At 35.3% G+C, this 22,655-nt stretch overlaps 1 protein-coding gene across 7 annotated transcripts in view; it reads left to right on the top strand.

Moving 5' to 3' along the window:
- The window catches only part of LOC132133208 (AP-3 complex subunit beta-2-like), a 33,131-nt gene that overhangs the window by 2,033 nt on the left and 8,443 nt on the right, over positions 1–22,655 (top strand). For 4 of the 7 annotated variants that reach the window (XM_059545975.1, XM_059545978.1, XM_059545976.1 and 1 more), the window contains exons 2-17: positions 7,338–7,413; positions 8,906–8,980; positions 9,646–9,741; positions 10,861–11,021; positions 12,066–12,132; positions 12,227–12,409; positions 12,485–12,661; positions 13,605–13,702; positions 14,078–14,132; positions 14,647–14,718; positions 14,858–14,920; positions 18,047–18,179; positions 18,487–18,596; positions 18,672–18,848; positions 19,905–20,091; positions 20,261–20,379. In XM_059545975.1, coding sequence (XP_059401958.1) covers positions 7,338–7,413; positions 8,906–8,980; positions 9,646–9,741; positions 10,861–11,021; positions 12,066–12,132; positions 12,227–12,409; positions 12,485–12,661; positions 13,605–13,702; positions 14,078–14,132; positions 14,647–14,718; positions 14,858–14,920; positions 18,047–18,179; positions 18,487–18,596; positions 18,672–18,848; positions 19,905–20,091; positions 20,261–20,379 — 1,849 coding nt within the window. Of the gene's footprint in view, positions 1–2,806; positions 3,404–7,337; positions 7,414–8,905; positions 8,981–9,645; positions 9,742–10,860; positions 11,022–12,065; positions 12,133–12,226; positions 12,410–12,484; positions 12,662–13,604; positions 13,703–14,077; positions 14,133–14,646; positions 14,719–14,857; positions 14,921–18,046; positions 18,180–18,486; positions 18,597–18,671; positions 18,849–19,904; positions 20,092–20,260; positions 20,380–22,655 lie in introns of those variants that run through there. The other 3 variants (XM_059545971.1, XM_059545974.1, XM_059545973.1) reach the window with 3 other exon arrangements.

Raw genomic sequence — 22,655 nt, 5'->3', positions numbered from 1 at the left:
TTCACGCCATCTCTCTCTCAGACAGTAGAGGGAGCCAGATGCACATTTATTCCCATCATTGCTTTTGTCAGGGTGTCATTGGAACTCATTTGAACATGGAGACTAGTCAACAAACCCGACTTTTACGATGCTCACTATTCTTTTTTTATATTATTTAATGGTGATAGAAACACTGATATATCATGTGTACTGATCTACAATGAGCTTCTGTGGTGGAGGGTTATTTGTGTAATAGCTACACTACTGTTCAGAAGCTTTCTAATGCTCACCAATGCTGCATTTATTTGATAAAAAATACAGTGAAAAGAGTAATATTGTGAAATGTTAATGCAATTTAAAATAGCTGTTTTATATTTTTATTCATTTTAAAATGTCATTTATTCTTGTGATCAAAGCTGAATTTCAAGCATCATTACTTCAGTCTTCAGTGTCACATGATCTTCAGAAATCATGCTGCTCAAGAAACATTTCTTAATATTATCAATGTTGATAACAGTTGTGTTGCTTCATAATTTTTTTAGGATGAAAAAAAACCCAATAACACCAAGCCCAAGTTTTATTTAGTTTTTAGTTCATTCATCAGTCCACGTTATTATATATATATATATATATATATATATATATATATATGTATTTATCAGAATAACGTCTGAAGCAACTTTCTTCTGAAAAATAATAATCAATTATAATAATAATCATAATAATAATAACCAATTATATTATAGCCTAACATATTTTACACTCCCTGTCCTCAATTATTTCCCACTTAATATTCTCTTTCTCTTAGAAATATGTCAAGGTATGAAAATGAGATGCATTGTGAATGCGTTTCATGCTGTTGTTATTGTGAATGAGGCATAAATGTGACAGAGCCTAACATAAATATTTTAATCATCACATCATCATAATCACCCCTTTAAAAATTTCTGCTCTGCTGTCACAGAGATCTGACACTGTTGAGCTGCAGGATGTGTGTGTGTGTGTGTGTGTGTGTGTGTATGGTGGCAGCTCCACTGGTTCCATGGTGAACATGAAGAAAAGCGATTCTCACATACTGTTGCCTTGGCAACCCGCCCCTCTGATCTGCTACTGTAAGGCTCTCCATCTCTGCTCCGTGAACAGCTAAATAAACAGAGTAGCTGTAGAGAATCACCCTCAAGTATTCATGGAGATCAGTCAGACAGACTCTGTATGTGAGTTTAGAGAGATTTGGGGGTTTCTGACGCAGGAGAATGTCTTTTTAGGGGTCAGTGGCTTTTAGCACTGAAGTGTGAGTTCTGCATCTGTCTGTGAATTCAGTTGTTCCCTTCTCCATGTTATTCTGGGTTCAGAAACGCCACGTCACATGCTGACAATAAGAATGGGACTCATTCAAATGAATCAAACTGTAGTGAACAAAATGTCTGTGAATCATTTTGATCAAACTGTGTCAAACATGAAGGATCAGATTGATTAAAGTATTCATTTTGGTATCTATAAAGATTATACCAAACTGTATCTGACGAAATAACAGTTAACTGAGTCATAATGATTCAAATGAAACAAACTGTATCAGACAGAATAAAACCGAATAATTTTAATCAGACTAAATTTGACTGGAATGGAACTGAATCAGAAGGATTCAAATGAATCAAACTGTACTGGAAAGAATGAACGAGAATTAAAAAAAAAAGTATTTTACTGATTCATTTGAATAAAAATGTCATACAGAATGAAACTGAAGCATTTTACTCAAACTGAATTATACAGGATGAAATTGAATCAAACTAAATCAGACTGATTCAAATTTAATCAATCTGTGTTGGACAGGATGACAATGAATCAAACTAAATAGTAATTATTCAAATAAATTAAACTGTATAGAATTAAACAGATTTTTTAAAGTCAATTGGACAGAAAAAAACTAAATTGAGATAAATCAGATTGAACTGGACAGAATGACACTGGTTTAATTGTTTTTATCAAACCATATGGGCCGGAATGAAAGGGAATCGAATCGAAGCAGATTGATTTGAAATTTATACAAACTGGATCACACAGAATGATAGTAAATGGAACTGAATCACACTGATTTAAATGAATCGAGCTGTATCAACAAAATCATTTTAATCAAACCGAATTGGACAGACTGAAAATAACTGAATTGAACTGTATGGACTCAGAAGTCAGAATGGAAGTAAATAAAATCAGTGAATCAGTCTGATTTAGTTTATAATTTAGATTCAGTTTCACTCAGTTTTAAAACCAGTTTGAGCTAGACAAACACTGTTTTGCATGCAAATGATGCAAAAAAAACCCTGTTATTTCACATTTTAAAACCAATTTTGTGTAAGAAATATTTGAACCTTTTTCAAATGAATCAAATAATGAGTCAAGAAACAGAAACCAATTGTGAATGGTGCAATATGTGCGCACACTCAAGACAACATGTATGACTCCACGTAAGAATATCTTCGCGGTGTTTTTAAATTTTTATGTAGTATTCAAAGCGACTAATAATTCAGTGCTTGTGATTGCCAACATCTCAACTTAGGGGTTTTCCTGTGAAAAGCCTTTTTTCAGAGCAGCATTTCTAGCTGAGTCATATCAGAGAGAGGGAGAGGCAATCGACCATTGCAGAAAATACAAAGGAAAAGAGGACGAGGGACAGAAAAATGTGCCAGGGACTGGTAAAGAGTGATGGTGTGAATGAAGGAGAGGGAGAGACCAAGTGTGTGTTTCACGAGGGGTGGGGTCTGGTGCTGGTAGGCGGGGTTTAGCTTTGTTTAGCGATCAGAGCAGTGTGTTCACCATCAGTCGGCTCTGAGCAGGATGAGAACAGCTTTTACTGTCACCTCCCTTCTCGTCTCCTCACCTCTCGGAGTCGCCTCATGTGAAAGAAGGAAAGAACGTAGAGCGCTTTGAAGCCTGCATATCTGCATTGTGTTGACAGCTGAAGACCAGACCTGACGATTTAGTACAACAGGCTGTTACATGCTTGTGCTTTGGAGTTTACGGTCTGCTTGCTTTTGAAACTGATTCTACAGGTGTGTGTGACCGTTTGGCTCTTCAAGAATCATCTACGGGTGTGTTTACCTGTCTCAGGGGATCTAAACAGGTGCAAAAGTTTTCAGACTAGCTTGACGATGACTACCATGCAGAAGTTGCTCCAGCTGCCTGTGAACGCCGTGAACATGGTGAAGGGTGTGCAGGGAGTCACTCAGAGCCAGGAGGAAGCTCTCAGTCCGGTGCTGACACCCGACAGTGGCTCACAAAACTGGTACAGCGCCGTCCAGCCTGAAGAACTCCGACACCTGAGATCTGGGGGGACGGGTGGTGGGGGTGGAGGTGGAGGTGGGGAGGGGTCAGAAGATCGATCTGCGCAGGAGGAGGGGCTTAACAGCGTTCAAACGCAACCTTTACGGTACGCTAACTCTCATGAATGGCTGTCTGACTGATACTCTTTCAAAGCATAATTTAAGCCACTTTGCCTCTGTTGTTTCTCTGAAAAAAATAGTCACATATGAAAAAACCGATAAATTCTTTTTATTCAATATTCATTCTAAATGTACAATTTTTGATAAAAAAATTTGAATAAAATTAGTTTACATTTAATCTATAAATGTACGATTTTATAAATTATAATTTAAAAATGTATAAATAATAAACAATTATAATTATAGAATTTTTTTTTTTTTTTACATAAATATATATTTTTTATTTCAATTATATATTACAATCAATCAATGTATATGTGTGTGTGTGTGTGTGTGTGTAATTGGTATAACTCTTATAATCTGATCACTTCTGAAGCTCTTTAAGAGCCATTGCTGTCTAGGAGAAACTGCTTTCTCTTCCCTACTGGATCTTGTCTTGTTGTACCTCTTGAGCAGAGGGTTTGTTAATTGTCAGCTCTGGTTGGTGTAATAGTCACCTGTGCACCTGCTCGTACAGTCATATAGATCTTCAGAAATGTTGGCAGAGACTCTAAGAGCATCACTGTCTCAGAGTTTGTGTCCAGAGCGGATAGCTGTGCTCCTCAACAGGTCATTAGAGAGAAAGGAATAACCCTGTGGAGTGTTGAATTATGAATAACTTTAATAATATGGAGCTCAAAGTATCTCATGTTTGAAGAAAATTAGATATATTACAAATAAGATTCTCTGCAGGGAGCTTATGTTACATAATTATTTGGTTGTTACAATATGCTATAATATAGCTTTACACGAGTTAAATATTCTTCTCATGCAAATGCATGCGAAGCTGCTGGGACAATGCAATGCTATTACTTTGTGTTGTTTAACATATTGAGATGTTCTTGTGTTGTTACTGTGACTGTAACAAGTGATCTGGAGTTCCTTCAAATTACTAGATGTTTTACAACTATACACAACAACAATAATAATTTTACTATCAGCTTTATCAACAACTAAATAAAATGTGGATTTGACAGTCTATTTCGAACATATTTTTTTACTATTACATTATTTTGAGTTTTTTAGTGTATTACAGTGTGAATCAAGCTTAAATATTATAATATAATATATTAAAATAATAAATATAAAAATTTATTTAAAAAAGCTATAAGCTTTTTGCAAACACTCTAACCTGTTAAAAATGATATATATTTTATATAATATATATAGCTGTGCAAGCTTGATGCCTAAATATATTTAATGCATTCATATATGTATATATATATATATACACATGTAAGACTGTGTTTCAGGCCTAATAGTTTTCTATTTGTCGAAAAATATACCGTGTAAGTATACCCAGCATCAGACCTTTCGTCAGGACTAATTAATTTGCTAAAAGCTCCAGTATGTAAATCAAAGCATTGGTGCTCAGTCACTGCAGGTCAGGAGGGAAAGTGATTACAGGTTTGTATTCCCTCTGCATGCAGCAGTTCATACTGTGATTCAGAGACTTCCCCTTGCTCATCTCTGATGTGTGACACTGTTTATCCACTACATTTATTATCTAAAACGACTTACAGTGCATTCAGTTCATGCACAGCTCTCTGGAATATGACATAATAATCTGCCATAATGTGGAGATGATGTATTTGACTGTAGCATGTCTGCTGAATCACCAAGCCTGTGTTCATCCTCTGATCACGACCCACTGCGTGCACGCGCGTTTGTGTGTGTGAGGTAACTTGAGCTGACAGAGCGCATCCACACACGACTAGCACAGCCATCAAGACAGGACACACACTCTGATGCATGAAAGGAAACACCACCCCCACCTTCTCACACACACTAATATTTGACGGTGCTTATACGGTGTGAATCTCCGCGGACCCTTCCAGCTAATGAAGGCCGCCAAGGCAATCTTTTTTCAGGAGCGATAGATGGTCGTATTGGGTGGGAGACTCTGGCAGCAAATCTATTCGCTGGAGTTTATTGCTCTCTCTTTGTTGCTGTGGAAACCAGAGAGCAGGACCTGGGTGTGTTGCGAGATATCATAGTCGTTTAATTCCAGCGACAGTGGCATGACAGCCACCGGGGGAATGTTTTTAATTAGCAAATTGTGTTATCTCGACCAGTTGACAATGTTTTCACGCCACAGCTTTGAGGGCACACACTCGCTCTGATTCACTTGTTCTGAGCCCGCTGCGACATTATTAGGAGTGTCATAATGCTTGACATGTTTTCATTGATGAGGGTTCTGATCTGTGATGACATCAGTGGAAATCCAGTGTTGCATCACTGTAGACTGTTACTTTATTATAGTACTGCATTTGCCCATAACTAATTTGGAATCTGCATACATTTGAATATATTAATATGATTGGCTTTTGACTATTACAGCACAGACCTTTATACACTACAATTCATTTTGAAAGACGTCTCTTATGCTCACCAAGGCTGAGATACAGTAAAATAGGGAAATATTATTACAATTTAAAAGAACTTTTTTTTATGAAAATTATTTCTGTGATGCAAAGCTGAATTTTTTTAGCATCTTTAATCCAGTCTTCAGTGTCACATGATGCCTCAGAAATCATTCTGATATGCTGATTTGCTGCTCAAGAAATGCAACAAAGCCTCTATTTTGATGTTGTGGTGGGTCATTCATGTACACTCAAATGAGACATTTTTAAATATGGTTTTGAACTCAATTACTAATTCTTGCTATGTATGAATCATCATCAAAGAACAAGCAAACATAATTATTATATTTTTAAATACATTAATATCTGTGCATAGTTGAGGCAAGAATGCACACTAGTAAGTGGGAATTGATACTAGATATGTTCATTGAGTTTGTTTGTGTGTGAATGTGTGAGCAGATGTCTCTCTGTTGATTTAAACCCAACCAGTGTGATTAATGGCAAGAGAGAGAGAGCGATAAAACGAGAGATTCAACATCTCTTCTTCATGACTTCTTTCTAAAACAAGATTGCTAACATTAGGATGTGGTTGCTATAGTAATGTGTGTTTATAGACAGGTATTTCTTGCACAGGATGTCAGAAAGTCTCATCTGCGACGAGTTTAATTGACCCAGGATCAGATGTGGGTCTTAGCTAAACTTTGGCCAATTAGAATGAGTTTGGCTCGACATTATATCTTTTGTCAGTTGAGCTGATATTAATTCATTTATTTTAATATTAATAGTTTTCCCCAGATGTCTGGAGGATCATTAACATTGCCAATAATTTAGATTTATACCCATAAAATTTTTTCTAGTGAACACAAATGCTCAGAAGTTGCCCTTTTAGGGGAGATTTAATGCAGATTTCATTTACATTTGAATATCAACTTTTCCTAGATGTTTTTGCTATAATTCATCATAAACAAGGCAGTTTTTGGCATCTATAAAGATGAATGAATGTGTATGGTATTGCTCAAGTCATCTGATGAGAAATGTTGGAGTTCATACTGAGATCTCTAACTTTGCAATAACTTATGGTACCAGAGTTTGAGACTTTGTTGTAAAAAATGCATTTGAGAGACTTCTTCTCAGGAGAAGCATGTCAGAACAGCAAATCACTGCCACTGATTTTTTGGAGAAACAATTGCGATCCAAATGAGAAAGCGGAGTGGTTTGTGGCTTCCCTTGAGTTAATATCTGGTGCTTATGAAAACCAGATCGTGCTGTTGATGGTGTTTCTGGGTGTGTTTGTCTGTTTTGATTCTCTGTATGTCAAATTTGTGTGAATTCTTAATGCAAGGTTTAATTTCATTTGCTCTGGTTGGTTCTTCTGAACTCGTGAATGTCTGCAGGGCTCTTAAAGAGCTGAAACGAGTCTCTCTGAATCTTCTTTTAATGGTCACCTTTGTGAGATTTTTAATGAAGAGAGAACAAGAACAGTTGATAAAATTCTGTCTTTTTTGTTTTACATCTTCAGACACGATGACCTGAAGGAAATGCTGGACAGTAATAAAGACTCCTTGAAGCTGGAGGCCATGAAGCGTATTGTTGCGGTGAGTACACCAAACACATTCAGCATTTGGGTTTTGTTTTCAAGTTTTTGTGCATATTATTTCTGAAGTATTCAGTATGTGTATAGCATGCACATTTTCTGAACGCATTAAATGACATGCCAAAATGTGCATTATAAAATGCGTAAGGTGTCCCACAATGCAGTTCTCTCAGGCGTCAATTGCATCGTCTCGTTGTGTGATGCACAGCTGGACTGTGAAATTTGTGTTCAGTTTTCATGGATCATCATTAATAAAGTCCCAGCAGATTCGGTTTTATAGCTGTATCGATGAACAGAACCAGATATTTAAACAGAAATCTAAGTCAAATAACAAAGCTGATTGTTTTGTGTTTCAGGAAGAGACATTTGGATTCATGTCAGTAATTATGCGACTGTGTAAATAGACAGAAGGCTGATATAGAGGGCAGTAAATACCGCTGTCACTGTGTGTTTTGTGAAGTCCGGGCTCTCGACGGTTTGTAACTGTTGCATCAGATCTGTTTCTATCGCGAGATGAGCGATTTCAGCGAGCGCTTTTGGAAACGGGACAGAAATGTGAAATGTGTTTAATATTCATGAGCTGTTTTAGTGTCTCTGTATTGGGAAGGATCAGATCAAGAATGAAATATTTATCACTAAGAGCTCAGAAGCCACAAACAGCCACCTGATACTGTTTCCATTCACAGAGCACAGGTGGCACTGGCAGCAGACACACGATTCCTTCAGAACCAAGCCAAATGTCACCCTATTTTTCGTTATCTTCCTGTGAATGATTCATCACTGCATATTATAAAACCTTTTTTTTTCTTCTAGTAGCAAGCAAATATGTCCAGTGAATATAGTGCAACAAATGTACTTGGTTGTAATATTATTGCAAACTGATGCAATAATAAAACCCACTGTCGTCTTTCATATGTAGCGCTTATTGCACATTTTATTATTGAAGTTTAAGACTATCCTTGTTAACACTAGTTGCATATCAAAAGTAGACCATGTCAGTAATATATTTAGATTCAATATTAATATTTAAAATAAATTGTGACTTTAACTTGCTAATTGTAGTCGGCAACCTTTTCAAATGGGGAACTTTAAATTATACCAAATTATGTTATTTGTATATATCTTTAGACAGATTTGGAGACAAAAGTGTGGGCTCAGTAATATTTTTGTTTGTTTGTTTTTTAAATAGGTCTTTGATTTAAAAAACTGTAAAGACAGTAATACTGTAATTATTTTTTATTTCTATTTTATATTTTTATTTAATATTTTCTTTAATATGGCAAATATATATTTTGTCATTTGTCGCAGTGTCATGTTACGTCTGGTTTGGACACAGTGTTTAGCATGATGCACCCAAAAACTAAAATTCTGTCATTTGTTATACATAGAATTTTCATTTCTGGATGAACTGTACTAAGTGTCCAGAGTCTTTTTAGGGTCACAGTATAATTGAATCACACTATATATTTTACATCAGAATGTGTTTCCCACAGATGATCGCCCGGGGGAAGAACACCTCAGAACTCTTCCCTGCAGTGGTGAAGAACGTGGCCTGTAAGAACATTGAGGTGAGTGAAACGCAGAGGAGCAGCTCAGAGTTTACAGGATGTCAGCTTTTCAGGCTGTTATTAAACTTTAATCTTGTGTTAGTTTGCAAAGGCAGCGTGATTCTGTTCATGAGTCACTGTAAGCTCAAGTGCTGACTCGCAAAAAAATGCATTCAACATTAGATCAGTTTTACTGAGTATCAAAGTTATAAAGTTATTAACTTTTACTCTCTACTTCACTACATTTTTGAATAAGGATCTGTTCTCTTTACTCCACTACATTTTTTGTAGTTGCACGGCACCTAGCTTTTTCTGCAGCAGTTTACTTCTGCTACAAAAAAAAGTGACATTTCAACTACAGGCAGTACTATATCTTGTGCGTTGTGCCTTTACTCACCAAAACTTGTCGACAAGGATACTTGATGTGAATGTGAGTTACTTAGCAAGTAGCTGTGAAGGGGACATGACTCCAACCGGCGATGAGGCCGAAACCAGCACATCCAGTGCAAGAAGGCTTTGACTTTTTCATTTAACTTAACATTATTTAATTGATCTGTTATATTGAAGAGACCTTTTTGAAGGATATGGTTTTTTTTTTTTTACTCAAGTATGATTACAGGTATTCTTTACACCTCCAGTGTATGTGTGCTTTGTGAGTTTGCAGTGACGTGTGTTTTCTCTCTCAGGTGAAGAAGCTGGTGTACGTGTATCTCGTGCGGTACGCTGAAGAACAGCAGGATCTCGCTTTGCTGTCCATTTCCACCTTCCAGAGAGGACTGAAGGTCAATCCTGACAAAACCTTCCCTCACCATCTTTCACAACATCCGTAACATAAGAAAATGCTACACTCCAGTTTGCATGCTTTGTATTGAAAGTGCATAATGTACTTTTGAGTGTGTTGTAAGACTACTGCTTATTTAGTTAAAGCTGCTGTTTATTGCAATGTTTTCAATTCAGTTATGTAAAGAATATTTGTATATACATTTGAATATATTATATAAATATATTAAAATTCTTGTAATATATAAAAACCTTTATATTATGTTTATGCTTGTTGAATATAGTTATGTTAAAGATAATGTAGAGTAGTTTATTGCAAAATAAACCCCAAGATCAAGTTAGTACTAATGTATTCATATTTTGAATAAGTTTTTTATTATTTAGCTTGTAATGTGCTTTTGTAAATTTTATTATTATATAATTTTTTTAATATTACTATTCACATTTTTAGTTTTAGTTTTATTTATATTCAATTAATTTTACTGCTTCAGCTTATTTCAGTTAGTTGCCAATGCAAAATTTCTGATTTCTCATCTAATATTTATACTAAATATGAAAAATATAAATAATAAATAAATAATTTTAATATATTGTATATAGAATATTTAATATACTTATATACATTATAATTTATTATACATATATATACATATATATATATATACCTAAATTCCTCATCTTACAATTCATTATTAATTTTAGCTTCATATATTTAAAGCTTCTGTGGTTTTCTTTTTTTTTTTCTACTTAAATTATAGAACTGTTACAAACCTGTTCCATAGTGCAAGAGGTTTGAGGAAACACTAAACCATAAATCAAATACATATTGCCAGAATGTGGAAATAGTATACCATCCATGTGCCTTTGTCATACTGTTTCCAGTGTTTTATGACTGGAGAGGCGATCCAAATATAAACTTACAGCACATATTATACAGTATGGAGAACATGCTAATAGTGTATGATGCACTCAAGATGTTGCAAAAGTGTGTCATATGGGACCAAAAATGCCCTCTAGTGTTCAGATAGAGGAAATACCTGTCACACCCTTTGATTCTGCTGTGTGAAGTCACATTATTGAAGCATCTGTTTCTAATTAAATAGTTGTGACCCCTGATTCAGGACCCCAACCAGCTGATCCGTGCGAGTGCCCTGCGTGTGCTGTCCAGCATCAGAGTGACCATCATCGTGCCCATCATGATGTTAGCCATCAAAGAGGCAGCGTCTGACATGTCTCCATACGTCCGCAAGACCGCAGCTCATGCCATACCCAAACTACACAGGTACAATAAAACATGGCATGGGAGTAAGTAACTGTTCATTTAGTGCTGCATTTATTTGATTCAAAAATTCAGTAAAAACAGTAGTAATTAGAAATATTATTCCAATTTAAAGTAAATGTTTTCTGTTTGCATATATTTTAAAATTTAATTTATTTCTTTGATGCAAAGCTGAATTTACAACAGCCATTACTCCAGTCTTCAGTGTCACATGATCCTTTTGAAAACATTATTATTATTATTATTATTATTATTAATATTAATTTCAGGATTGTCTGATGAAAAGAAACAATTTAATGCATCTTTGCGGAGTAAAAGTATTAATTTCCTTTTTATAAAAGTCTTATAAACTTCTGAAAGGTAGTGTATATAAAAAAGTCTCCTTTATTTCAAAATACAGATATATTTATCATATGAATTATATAATAAAGTAAATTTTGTGTAATATATCGTTTAATAAATATATATTTTATATAAATATAAATTATTACAATTTTATATTTAAAACCTTTTATGTATTATTCGATTTCTAGGTATTTGTAAACATTTATTTGTTAATCTTACATATATAGTTAAGAATAAATAAAAAATAAGGTATAGTCATTTTTTCAAGTCAGTCTCAAGAGGGTGATCAAGAACCTTGTGTATCCTTATATATCCCACGAGCAAAACAATAAATAATGAAGTAGATATTAAATATTAATTCGTAATGAAATAATTTAAGTATGAAAAAGCATGGAATTATGTGTGTGATATGAAACTAGGAAAAATGGTGACTTATGCAGCAGCTAAGTGCTCAATATGTAACAATATTTGACCACTTAAATGCAATTGACCAATCTCAGTCAAGTATTTCACACAGCTATGTATTAAGTTTTCTTAGCATTGTAGAATTTAGTTTTACTTCTTTAATATTCAATAAAAGTTAAAAAGAGCCACAGGTTGAAGGGGCCTATGGTCATTTTTCTCTTTCTTTCTTTCTTTCTTTCTTTCTTTCTTTCTTTCTTTCTTTCTTTCTTTCTTTCTTTCTTTCTTTCTTTCTTTCAGTCTGGACCCAGAACAGAAAGATCAGTTGATTGAAGTCATCGAGAAGCTGCTGTCTGATAAAACCACAGTGAGTGACAGAATCATTTCAGGTCAGTCCTGAGATGTGATCCTCATTCCTGACGCGCACGCGTGTGTGTGTGTGTGTGTGTGTGTGTGTGTAGCTGGTAGCCGGCAGTGTGGTGATGGCGTTTGAGGAAGTGTGTCCGGACCGCATCGATCTGATCCATAAGAACTACCGTAAGCTGTGTAACCTGTTGATTGACGTGGAGGAGTGGGGTCAGGTGGTCATCATCAACATGCTCACACGCTACGCCAGAACACAGTTCCTCAACCCCAACGTCAATGTGAGTATCTCACACATGTGTGAGTGTGTATCGCAGGAAGATGTATCCACTTTTAACATGTGTGTGTATACGCAGGAGTCTCTGTTGGAGGAGAACAGTGAGAAGGCCTTCTACGCCTCTGATGATGAGGAAGATGAAGATAAGAAAGCCGAGGCAGCGACTGTAGTGAAGAGGAAGCCATATGTGATGGACCCCGATCACAGACTCCTACTGAGGAACACCAAACCCCTGCTGCAGAGCCGCAACGCTGCTGTGAGTCACACACACACACACACACACACAGTTCTGCTTTGGCTTCACTGCAAGTTAATTATTAATTAGAAACAGTATTATTTATTTTCTATATATTAAACAATTATCAAGAATATTTCAATAATTATATTTAGGAAAATTCTGATTTTAAGAACGAACTGAATTTGAATTGAATTGCCCACATGCTGCAGGAAATTGAATTGGAATGCCTTAGTCCATTCATTCATTTTAAAGTGTATGCCAAATGCATGAATGTTACTATTTTAATTAGTTTTGGAGTCATGAGAATTTACTTTAGTTCACTCTCAGTCTTTCCAATTACTCAACTGGTGTTTTTATTATTCTAAGTATGGTATTAAATTTTTTTTAATTGTATAATTTTGGCCTTTTTCGTCTTTTTTAAAGTCTCTTTTGTTTGTTATTGTTAGTGTTTTTTATTATTAAATTTATGGGACATTTGTTTTATTATTTATGTATTATTAATGTATTTTAGTTTCAGTTTCAGTACATTAGTGTCAGTTTTTTCCAGTTGTTTGGTTAGTTTTTTTAAATCGTATTTTTTCTTTTCATTTTATTTATTGTTGTTGTTATTATTATTATTATTAAATTAAATGCATGATTGTTTATTTTATATTTATTTTATTAAAATAAATATAATTTAATGCCAGTTTCCCCCCCAGTTTTTCTTAATATTATTTTCATTTGTTTTAGAATTATTTAAATGTATTTTAGTTTAGTGTTTTTTTTTTAAATTATAGGGTTTTTTTGTTGTTGTTTTTTACTGTTGTTCACACATTGCATCAGTATTTAATTTGACAAAGTGCTAAAGCTGTTTTGCCAGCATTATGATAATTGGATCTGTCTCACATGACCTCTAAATAGAGAAATGGTGTTCATTTAGCCGGAACTGTCTCATAATGAACCCCTCTCTCTGTCTGTGCAGGTGGTGATGGCAGTAGCTCAGTTGTACTTCCATTTGGCTCCTAAAGCAGAGGTGGGCATCATTGCTAAAGCATTGGTCAGGTTGATGCGCAGCCACAGGTGAGTAATGAGTCACTTACTAATGGAACATTAACACACTCACACGCAGCTCAGACACAAACACACTTTTGTCCCTCAAACTCTGACACAGCGTGAAGTGTCTCTGTTTAATGATGTAAGATATGACGTCAGTTGATAACATTATTAGTCAATGCAGGCGAAATGGCACTGAATGATGACAGAATTTGGCATTAGCCTCAAAAATAGAGATACTCAGACCGTAAACATCATCCATTATTCACATGCATCGCTCCGTTTAAGCCTCTTCTTTGAAAATATTACTTCTCATCTCAAACACTTTTTAAGGGTTTTGAATTATGAACGTCTTCATGTTGTTGTGTCACTGATGTTGACGTGTGTTTTGTGTCTCTGTAGTGAAGTGCAGTACGTCGTGCTTCAGAACGTTGCTACGATGACCATCAAGAGACGAGTGAGTGATTCACAGAAAAGTGTAAAAGCACATGCGTCACTTTGACTTCCTCTTGAAAAGCACTGGAGATCACTGAGTCACAGGACAATTTGACCATGTATTTACATAATATGATGATTGTGTATTTTTCGGAATATCGTGACATGCTTTTGACATTTTGTTTAACAAACTTTATGCATCAAGTGTGATGCATGTGAAAGGTCAACAAACAACACTTGATCTGAACGCTGGAGCTTGATGTTTTACTCCATATAGTTCAATGCATTGAGAAGCGTTGCTGCAAATTGTATAAAAGGGCTTAATATTTCACGATTCAATACTTAACCTAAAAGGTTCCTTGTTGTTTTGCTTTCATCCATTTATTGGTTAGTCCTTGAGAGATTTCAGACTTTTAGAAGCCTTTCTGTAAAGGCATAATAGAACAGAAACATTCAATCACTATTGAAAAATGTTAGATTTCCATCTGTTTAGATGAATGCTCTGATGTTGGAATGTGCATGTTTTTGTCTTTCAGGGAATGTTTGAGCCATATCTGAAGAGTTTTTATATCCGCTCCACAGACCCGACGCAGATCAAAATCCTCAAGGTGAACAGACACGCTCTGAAACACACAAATCTTCATACTGAGATATTATGCCATTAAATGGTTTCACTCGAGTGTTGATTCATATAGTTTGAGAGTTTTAAAGTTGGACTGATGATTTTATCTTCTCTTATGAACACAGCTGGAGGTTTTGACTAATTTGGCCAATGAGACGAACATCTCCACAATCCTGAGAGAATTTCAGGTACCGTTTTATATATATATATATATATATATATATATATATATATATATATATATATACATATACTGGTTTTATGTTGTAATATAATATCATATAATATATAATTTATGATTTATTATAATATACCATTCAAAAGTTTGGGGTCATTTTTTTTTAAGCTTTTGAAAGAAGTCTCATGCTTACCAATGCATTTATTTGCTTTATTTATTTGACCAAAAATACAGTTAAAACGCTAATATTGTAACAATATATTAGTGTTGGGCAACGATTAATCGTGATAAATCAAATCCAAAATAAATGTTTTTGTTTACATAATATATGTGTGTGTGTGTACTGTGAATATTAATTATGTATATATAAATACACAGTATATGTTTTGAAAATATTTACATGTATTTACCTGCATATATTTATATTCACCTACCGTATTTTTCGGACTGTAAGTCGCACCTGAGTATAAGTCGCATCAGTCCAAAAATGTGTCATGATGAGGAAAAAAACATATATAAGTCGCACTGGACTATAAGTCGCATTTATTTAGAACCAAGCACCAAGAGAAAACATTACCGTCTACAGCCACGAGAGGGCACTCTATGTCTTCAGTGTAGACTACAGGAGCACTGAGCAGCATAGAGCTCCCTCTCGCGGCTGTAGACGGTAATGTTTTCTCTTGGTTCATGTCTCTTAGTTCATTTCTCTCGGTTCATGTCAAATTAATTTTGGTAAATAAGTCGCACCTGACTATAAGTAGCAGGACGAGTCAAACTATGAAAAAAAGTGCGACTTATAGTCCGGAAAATACGGTAATTTATATTATATATAAATATTTTATATACAATATCTATTTATCTATATATCTATCTACAACCCGAATTCCGGAAAAGGGACGTTTTTTAAATTTTAATAAAATGAAAACTAAAGGAATTTCAAATCACATGAGCCAATATTTTATTCACAATAGAACATAGATAACGTAGCAAATGTTTAAACTGAGAAATGTTACACTTTTAACCACTTAATTAGCTCATTTAAAATTTAATGCCTGCTACAGGTCTCAAAAAAGTTGGCACGGGGGCAACAAATGGCTAAAAAAGCAAGCAGTTTTGAAAAGATTCAGCTGGGAGAACATCTAGTGATTAATTAAGTTAATTGATATCAGGTCTGTAACATGATTAGCTATAAAAGCTTTGTCTTAGAGAAGCAGAGTCTCTCAGAAGTAAAGATGGGCAGAGGCTCTCCAATCTGTGAAAGACTGCGTAAAAAAATTGTGGAAAACTTTAAAAACAATGTTCCTCAACGTCAAATTGCAAAGGCTTTGCAAATCTCATCATCTACAGTGCATAACATCATCAAAAGATTCAGAGAAACTGGAGAAATCTCTGTGCGTGAGGGACAAGGCCGGAGACCTTTATTGGATGCCCGTGGTCTTCGGGCTCTCAGACGACACTGCATCACTCATCGGCATGATTGTGTCAATGACATTACTAAATGGGCCCAGGAATACTTTCAGAAACCACTGTCGGTAAACACAATCCGCCGTGCCATCAGCAGATGCCAACTAAAGCTCTATCATGCAAAAAGGAAGCCATATGTGAACATGGTCCAGAAGCGCCGTTGTGTCCTGTGGGCCAAGTCTCATTTAAAATGGACTATTTCAAAGTAGAATAGTGTTTTATGGTCAGACGAGTCCAAATTTGACATTCTTGTTGGAAATCACGGACGCCGTGTCCTCCGGGCTAAAGAGGAGGGAGACCTTCCAGCATGTTATCAGCGTTCAGTTCAAAAGCCAGCATCTCTGATGGTATGGGGGTGCATAAGTGCATACGGTATGGGCAGCTTGCATGTTTTGGAAGGCTCTGTGAATGCTGAAAGGTATATAAAGGTTTTAGAGCAACATATGCTTCCCTCCAAACAACGTCTATTTCAGGGAAGGCCTTGTTTATTTCAGCAGGACAATGCAAAACCACATACTGCAGCTATAACAACAGCATGGCTTCGTCGTAGAAGAGTCCGGGTGCTAACCTGGCCTGCCTGCAGTCCAGATCTTTCACCTATAGAGAACATTTGGCGCATCATTAAACGAAAAATACGTCAAAGACGACCACGAACTCTTCAGCAGCTGGAAATCTATATAAGGCAAGAATGGGACCAAATTCCAACAGCAAAACTCCAGCAACTCATAGCCTCAATGCCCAGACGTCTTCAAACTGTTTTGAAAAGAAAAGGAGATGCTACACCATGGTAAACATGCCCCGTCCCAACTATTTTGAGACCTGTAGCAGAAATCAAAATTGAAATGAGCTCATTTTGTGCATAAAATTGTAAACTTTCTCAGTTTAAACATTTGCTATGTTATCTATGTTCTATTGTGAATTAAATATTGGCTCATGTGATTTGAAAGTCTTTTAGTTTTCATTTTATTAAAATTTAAAAAACGTCCCAACTTTTCCGGAATTCAGGTTGTATCTATCTATCTCTCTCTCTCTCTCTCTCTCTCTCTCTCTCTCTCTCTCTCTTTCTATATATATATATATATATATATATATATATCAGAAATCTTTCTAATATGCTAAATTGCTGCTCACAAAATAATAATAATAATAAAATAACGGTTGTGCTGCTCAATGCCTAATATTTTCAAAATATTTTTTCCATGATTCTCTGATGAAGTTTAAAAGAACAGAATTTTAATTGCCTTTTCTGTGACTATAGATCAATTAAATGCATTCTTGTTGAAAAAAAAGAAATGACCCCACACTTTTGAACAGTAGTACACATTATAAACTAATATTATGAAATTAAAGAATATTTGCTTTAAGTTTTTAAGATTATAGATTTTTTTGAAAAATAAAATTTAATTTAACTAATTAATTGAACTGCAAACTAAAAGGTTGATAAAAATTATGAACAAAGAAATGGTGACCCATCAAAACACCTACAATACACTTACACTACACATACATATACAATACATTTGAACCTAAAATGTTGATGTTGAATAGAATAAGTTCATGTGCATATCATTTTGTCAACCACCCATGGTACGATTATAGATAACAGTGTTAACAGTAGTTTATTCTAGAATGTTATAATTAGGGATCATATATTTCTCTATTTGTGTTCAAGACATATATTAAGAGCATGGATAAGGATTTTGTGGCGGCCAGCATTCAGGCCATAGGTCGCTGTGCTACAAACATCGGTGAAGTCAGAGACACCTGTCTGAACGGCCTCGTACAGCTGCTGTCCAACAGAGACGGTGAGAGTGTGTGTTGGGGTACAAGGGATTGCAACAGAATGTTTTTAATGCCCATTAATTATCCATTAAGTGAGAACCACTTAAGAAGACATCAAAAGTTCTTTGCTCGATGTCAGATGAGGTTCTTATGATGCAAAAGAAGAAAAATATGAGCCTTTGGCTTGGTAACATGCAATTGTTCCTCTATATACTCTTGAAATACACTTGAAATTGGTCCATCGCATGCTGAATAAAACAGCAAGCCACAGTGCAATGGCCAAAGACGTCCGTCAGATAATTTTGAGTAATCTTAGGTGTGTGTTTTCAGAGTTGGTTGTGGCTGAATCAGTGGTGGTGATCAAAAAGCTTCTGCAGATGCAGCCTGAACAGCATAGTGACATCATCAAACACATGGCCAAACTCATCGACAACATCCAGGTAGAGTTGTGATCTAAACTACCCTTTTTCACATTTAAACGCACTCCCTAGTCCTGATATTGTGTGTGACGTCAGGTGCCCATGGCCCGAGCGAGCATCCTGTGGCTGATCGGAGAATACTGCGAACACGTCCCCAAAATCGCCCCCGACGTCCTGAGAAAGATGGCCAAAAGCTTCAACAACGAGGAAGACATTGTCAAGCTGCAGATCATCAATCTGGCTGCCAAACTGTACCTAACTAACTCAAAACAGGTGAGGGGACAAACATGTGCTTATGGCCAGTTTTACAAACAAGCAGTGTTACTTTAATAGTATTTTTCATAAACTATTCATGTTTTGAATTTCTTGAGCTTTTATTTTTATATTTTCAGTTTTTATTTTAATTGTAGTTTTTTTATGTGCTTTTGTCTTTTATTTAATATTTATATTAGTTATTTATTTCCATTAAGTAATTTTAGTACTTTAACTTCATCTTAATTCCGGTTATGACCGAGGCAAGTTTCGCTTAGTTTTTCCTTTCTAATATTTATATTTTATTTGAGCTTTATTTCAATTAATGAAAATATTTTAATAGTTTTAAATATTGATAACCCTACACAGAAGTGACATGCTTGATTGTTTGCATGCTATTAGGATAAATAATGCAGAGCACATTAGCAGTAAGCAAGCTCCCTTGCATTATGCAACATGACGAAACTCATAAATGAAAGCAAACAACAATAGTAAAAGGTAGTAATGTTGATTGAAGAGGTTTCACATTACAAATGCATGAAAAGCCAGTTTAAGATGTTTAAGGTAATCTCATGTTGTGCAGTATTTTTATAAATGATGGCTGAATATAGCTGAAGCTTTCTGAAGACCTCTGAAATTAGGTTAAAACAGCTGAAAGACAGGGGATAATATAGGAGTGAAAACATATAGGGACACAACTGAAATGTATTAATAAATGTATTTTTGAATTAATTTCCCTGCATACTTATAAATTTATTTTCTTTTTATTTTAATAATTATTTTATAATTAGTTTTAATAATTTTTGTACATCAAGTTAAACTAAATAAAAATGAGAAATGTTGCTTTGGCAGGTAAATAAATTATATAATTTTATTTATCTTAACTTTTTCTTTTCATGTTAAGATTTTTTGGGAGAAACTCAACATGAATCATTATTTAATCAAGCAATACAATTTTTGTCTGCTTATGTCATATCATTTAGATGCACTCAACTACGTTGCCTGTCAGGCATGAAACTCTTGAGACTCCTGAGAGTTCAATTCCTTTGTGTTTTTCTTCTCTTTTCTGTCTTTCAGACTAAACTGTTGACGCAGTATGTACTGAACCTGGCAAAATATGATCAAAACTATGACATCAGAGATCGAGCCCGCTTTATCCGCCAACTCATTGTGCCCACTGATAAAAGCGGCGCTCTTAACAAATACGCCAAGAAGCTTTTCCTGGCACTCAAGCCTGCCCCCGTCCTGGAGTCTCCATTTAAAGGTTTTCATTTTAGTTTCAGTTATAGGTTTAGATCCTGAAATGCGTGCAAATCTGAGCATATTTTTACATCTCTTTTGAAAATCTTGAGATTACTGGGACCTTTAGAAAAATCTGTGGACACGATTGAGACATAAGAGATCTCATTGTGATTTTCTTCGATTCTTTGCAGACAGAGATCACTTCCAGCTGGGTTCACTGTCCCATCTGCTGAACGCTAAAGCCGGAGGATACCAGGAGCTGCCCAACTGGCCTGAATCGGCACCTGACCCATCCGTGCGCAACGTGGAGGTGAAGGATTCTGTCTGTGTGTGCAGAGCGAACAGTTCTGACAGGGCCAGAGGGTGCAGGGGTGCTTCTCCTACAGACCACAAGAGGGAGCTCCAACATGCAAGATCTCCCAAAGAAACGCCCCAAAGCACTGACAAAAAAACACACTACCAATCACTTTTATATCGCTCACTCTCCTTGCTCATTAGCATAACTCCACCCTCATAACACATAATTCACACACTCTGCATTTCAGCAGGTCCTAGCTACTCATCCTGCAGCCCTATTGGTTGATGTGTCAAAATGATTTCCATTGGTAATAGAGTGCAACATTCGGATTCTGGAAGTAAAATCTCCATTCATTTTCTTAATAGCAGAACTTATTTTTAATGATAACTTTAAAGACAGACTAGTTTTGTGCTATGAGGTTGTTAATCGAGGATGTATGCTTTTGTTGAAGTAATCAGCTCTCATAATTTAAACTTTTAAATAATCACATTTTAACCATAAAATTTAGCTGAGAATCTCCACCAATCAGAGAACCGCGACGAGCAAATGATGCCATGAGAACTCTTTAGCATGAAACTTTGCAAATGGCATATAAAATGTAAAATATATTGCTTTGTTTATATATATATTTATAAAATATATAAACATTTTGCTGTAAATCAAAGATTGTTGCACTCTATTAGCAGCATGTCTTTAATGAGTTTAACTTGAACACTTAACATTCCTTTAAAATTATTTACAAACAAATTCTAAAATTATTTGTCCAAATAGTAGATGTTTGTCTGTGGTTCTAGAATTGTTTTAAAATCACTGAGAGTTCTAGAACTAACTAGACAAACACACCCACATACATTCACACATGCCACTCCTTCCTGATTAATATTCTCTGAGGTCTGTACCACACACTGATCGGTCAGGGTCTTGAGTCCAGCCAGGTTTTTGTCTGCATAATCATGTTTGTTAGTTCATCATCATTCACATTCACAGCAGATTTCTGGGAGTTATCAGTTTTATCCCATCCGATGTTCATCCACATCCCCTTTCTGACAGTCTGTCTGTCTCTTTATGTTCCCGCCCACCATATTAAGCAGCAAGAGGAGCTCATAGACACCAGTGGGGGCCGAATGGGTCTCTTGGGAGACTGGAGAGAGGTGCCCACCAGAGTGCTGTGGCTTTTCTCTCTGTCCTTTATGTAGTCAAGCCCTCTGGCTCAACCTTACTAAAGTGTGTGTTTTCGTGTCTCAGTCTGAAATCTGCTGACTTAATTTCCTGCCAAGCAAACCACAACATTGCAAAACCTTCATATTAACGTTGCACTTCCATTACTGTGACACCAAATTCTCAACAAAGCATTAAAACATCATCCTAATACAGATTTGTTATTGTCACATTGAGAGACCTTCTGAAAGCTCTAAACTAAGGGGTGAATTCACTAAACAGACACTCTTGCGTACAACATTTAAATGTAAACTAAACACATGCAAATTTAATCAGCCACAATCTCTGATGGGTTGTCCAAGACAGCAGGTAGTAAATAGAATTAAATATATGTTTTTAATAAAAGAAAAAGCCTAAAATAAGTGACTTTTTCAGTTTAAAGAGCTGTAATACGGTACCAGTAAAGTATGTCAAATTGTGTTAATCTGCCGCATTTCTTACCCAGCTATCAAAAATATGCTCTAAGAACATTTTAATAATGTATCAATTTAGTTATTTATGAACATTTATTTCTGATGTTCTCCGAACATTCAAAACGTCCAGTTTTTTAAAATGTTGGTACTTTTTTTCATGGTTATACGAACGTTGTTGTACATGTAGTAACATTTAAAAAACATTAACTACACGAACATCCAACTAAAACAGTTAAGAAAAAAAAATGTTTCATGAATGATGTATAAATAACATTTTGTGCTAACGTTTTGAGAACATTACTAAAGACCAGATAACTTTAAACAGACATTCTATTAAATTTACTGGAAGAACGTTTGTTCAAAACCTTGCCAGAATGCTAACCAAAATTCTGAGAATGTTCTCTGTTGGGTAACAACTCAGTACTTAATAACGACCGAAAAGATTGTGAGTTGTGCAGTGCAGAGTTATTTAAGCATTAACTATGTGGGCGTGTTTATGCAGTTACCCAATTTGCATAATTTGCATTGGAAATTATGAGTGCTAATTTGGGCAAATTTATTAAATTGAACACTAAAGGATGTACGGATGTAAATAATGCTATTTATTCTGAGTGAATTTCCCCCTTAATGACCCGTTCACACCAAGAACGATAACTA

The sequence above is a fragment of the Carassius carassius genome, chromosome 50 (assembly GCF_963082965.1).
Source record: "Carassius carassius chromosome 50, fCarCar2.1, whole genome shotgun sequence".
In the NCBI taxonomy this organism is placed as follows: Eukaryota; Metazoa; Chordata; class Actinopteri; order Cypriniformes; family Cyprinidae; genus Carassius; species Carassius carassius.
The sequence above is the reverse complement of the archived record's forward strand: the minus strand, read 5'-3'. Positions and strand labels throughout refer to the sequence as shown.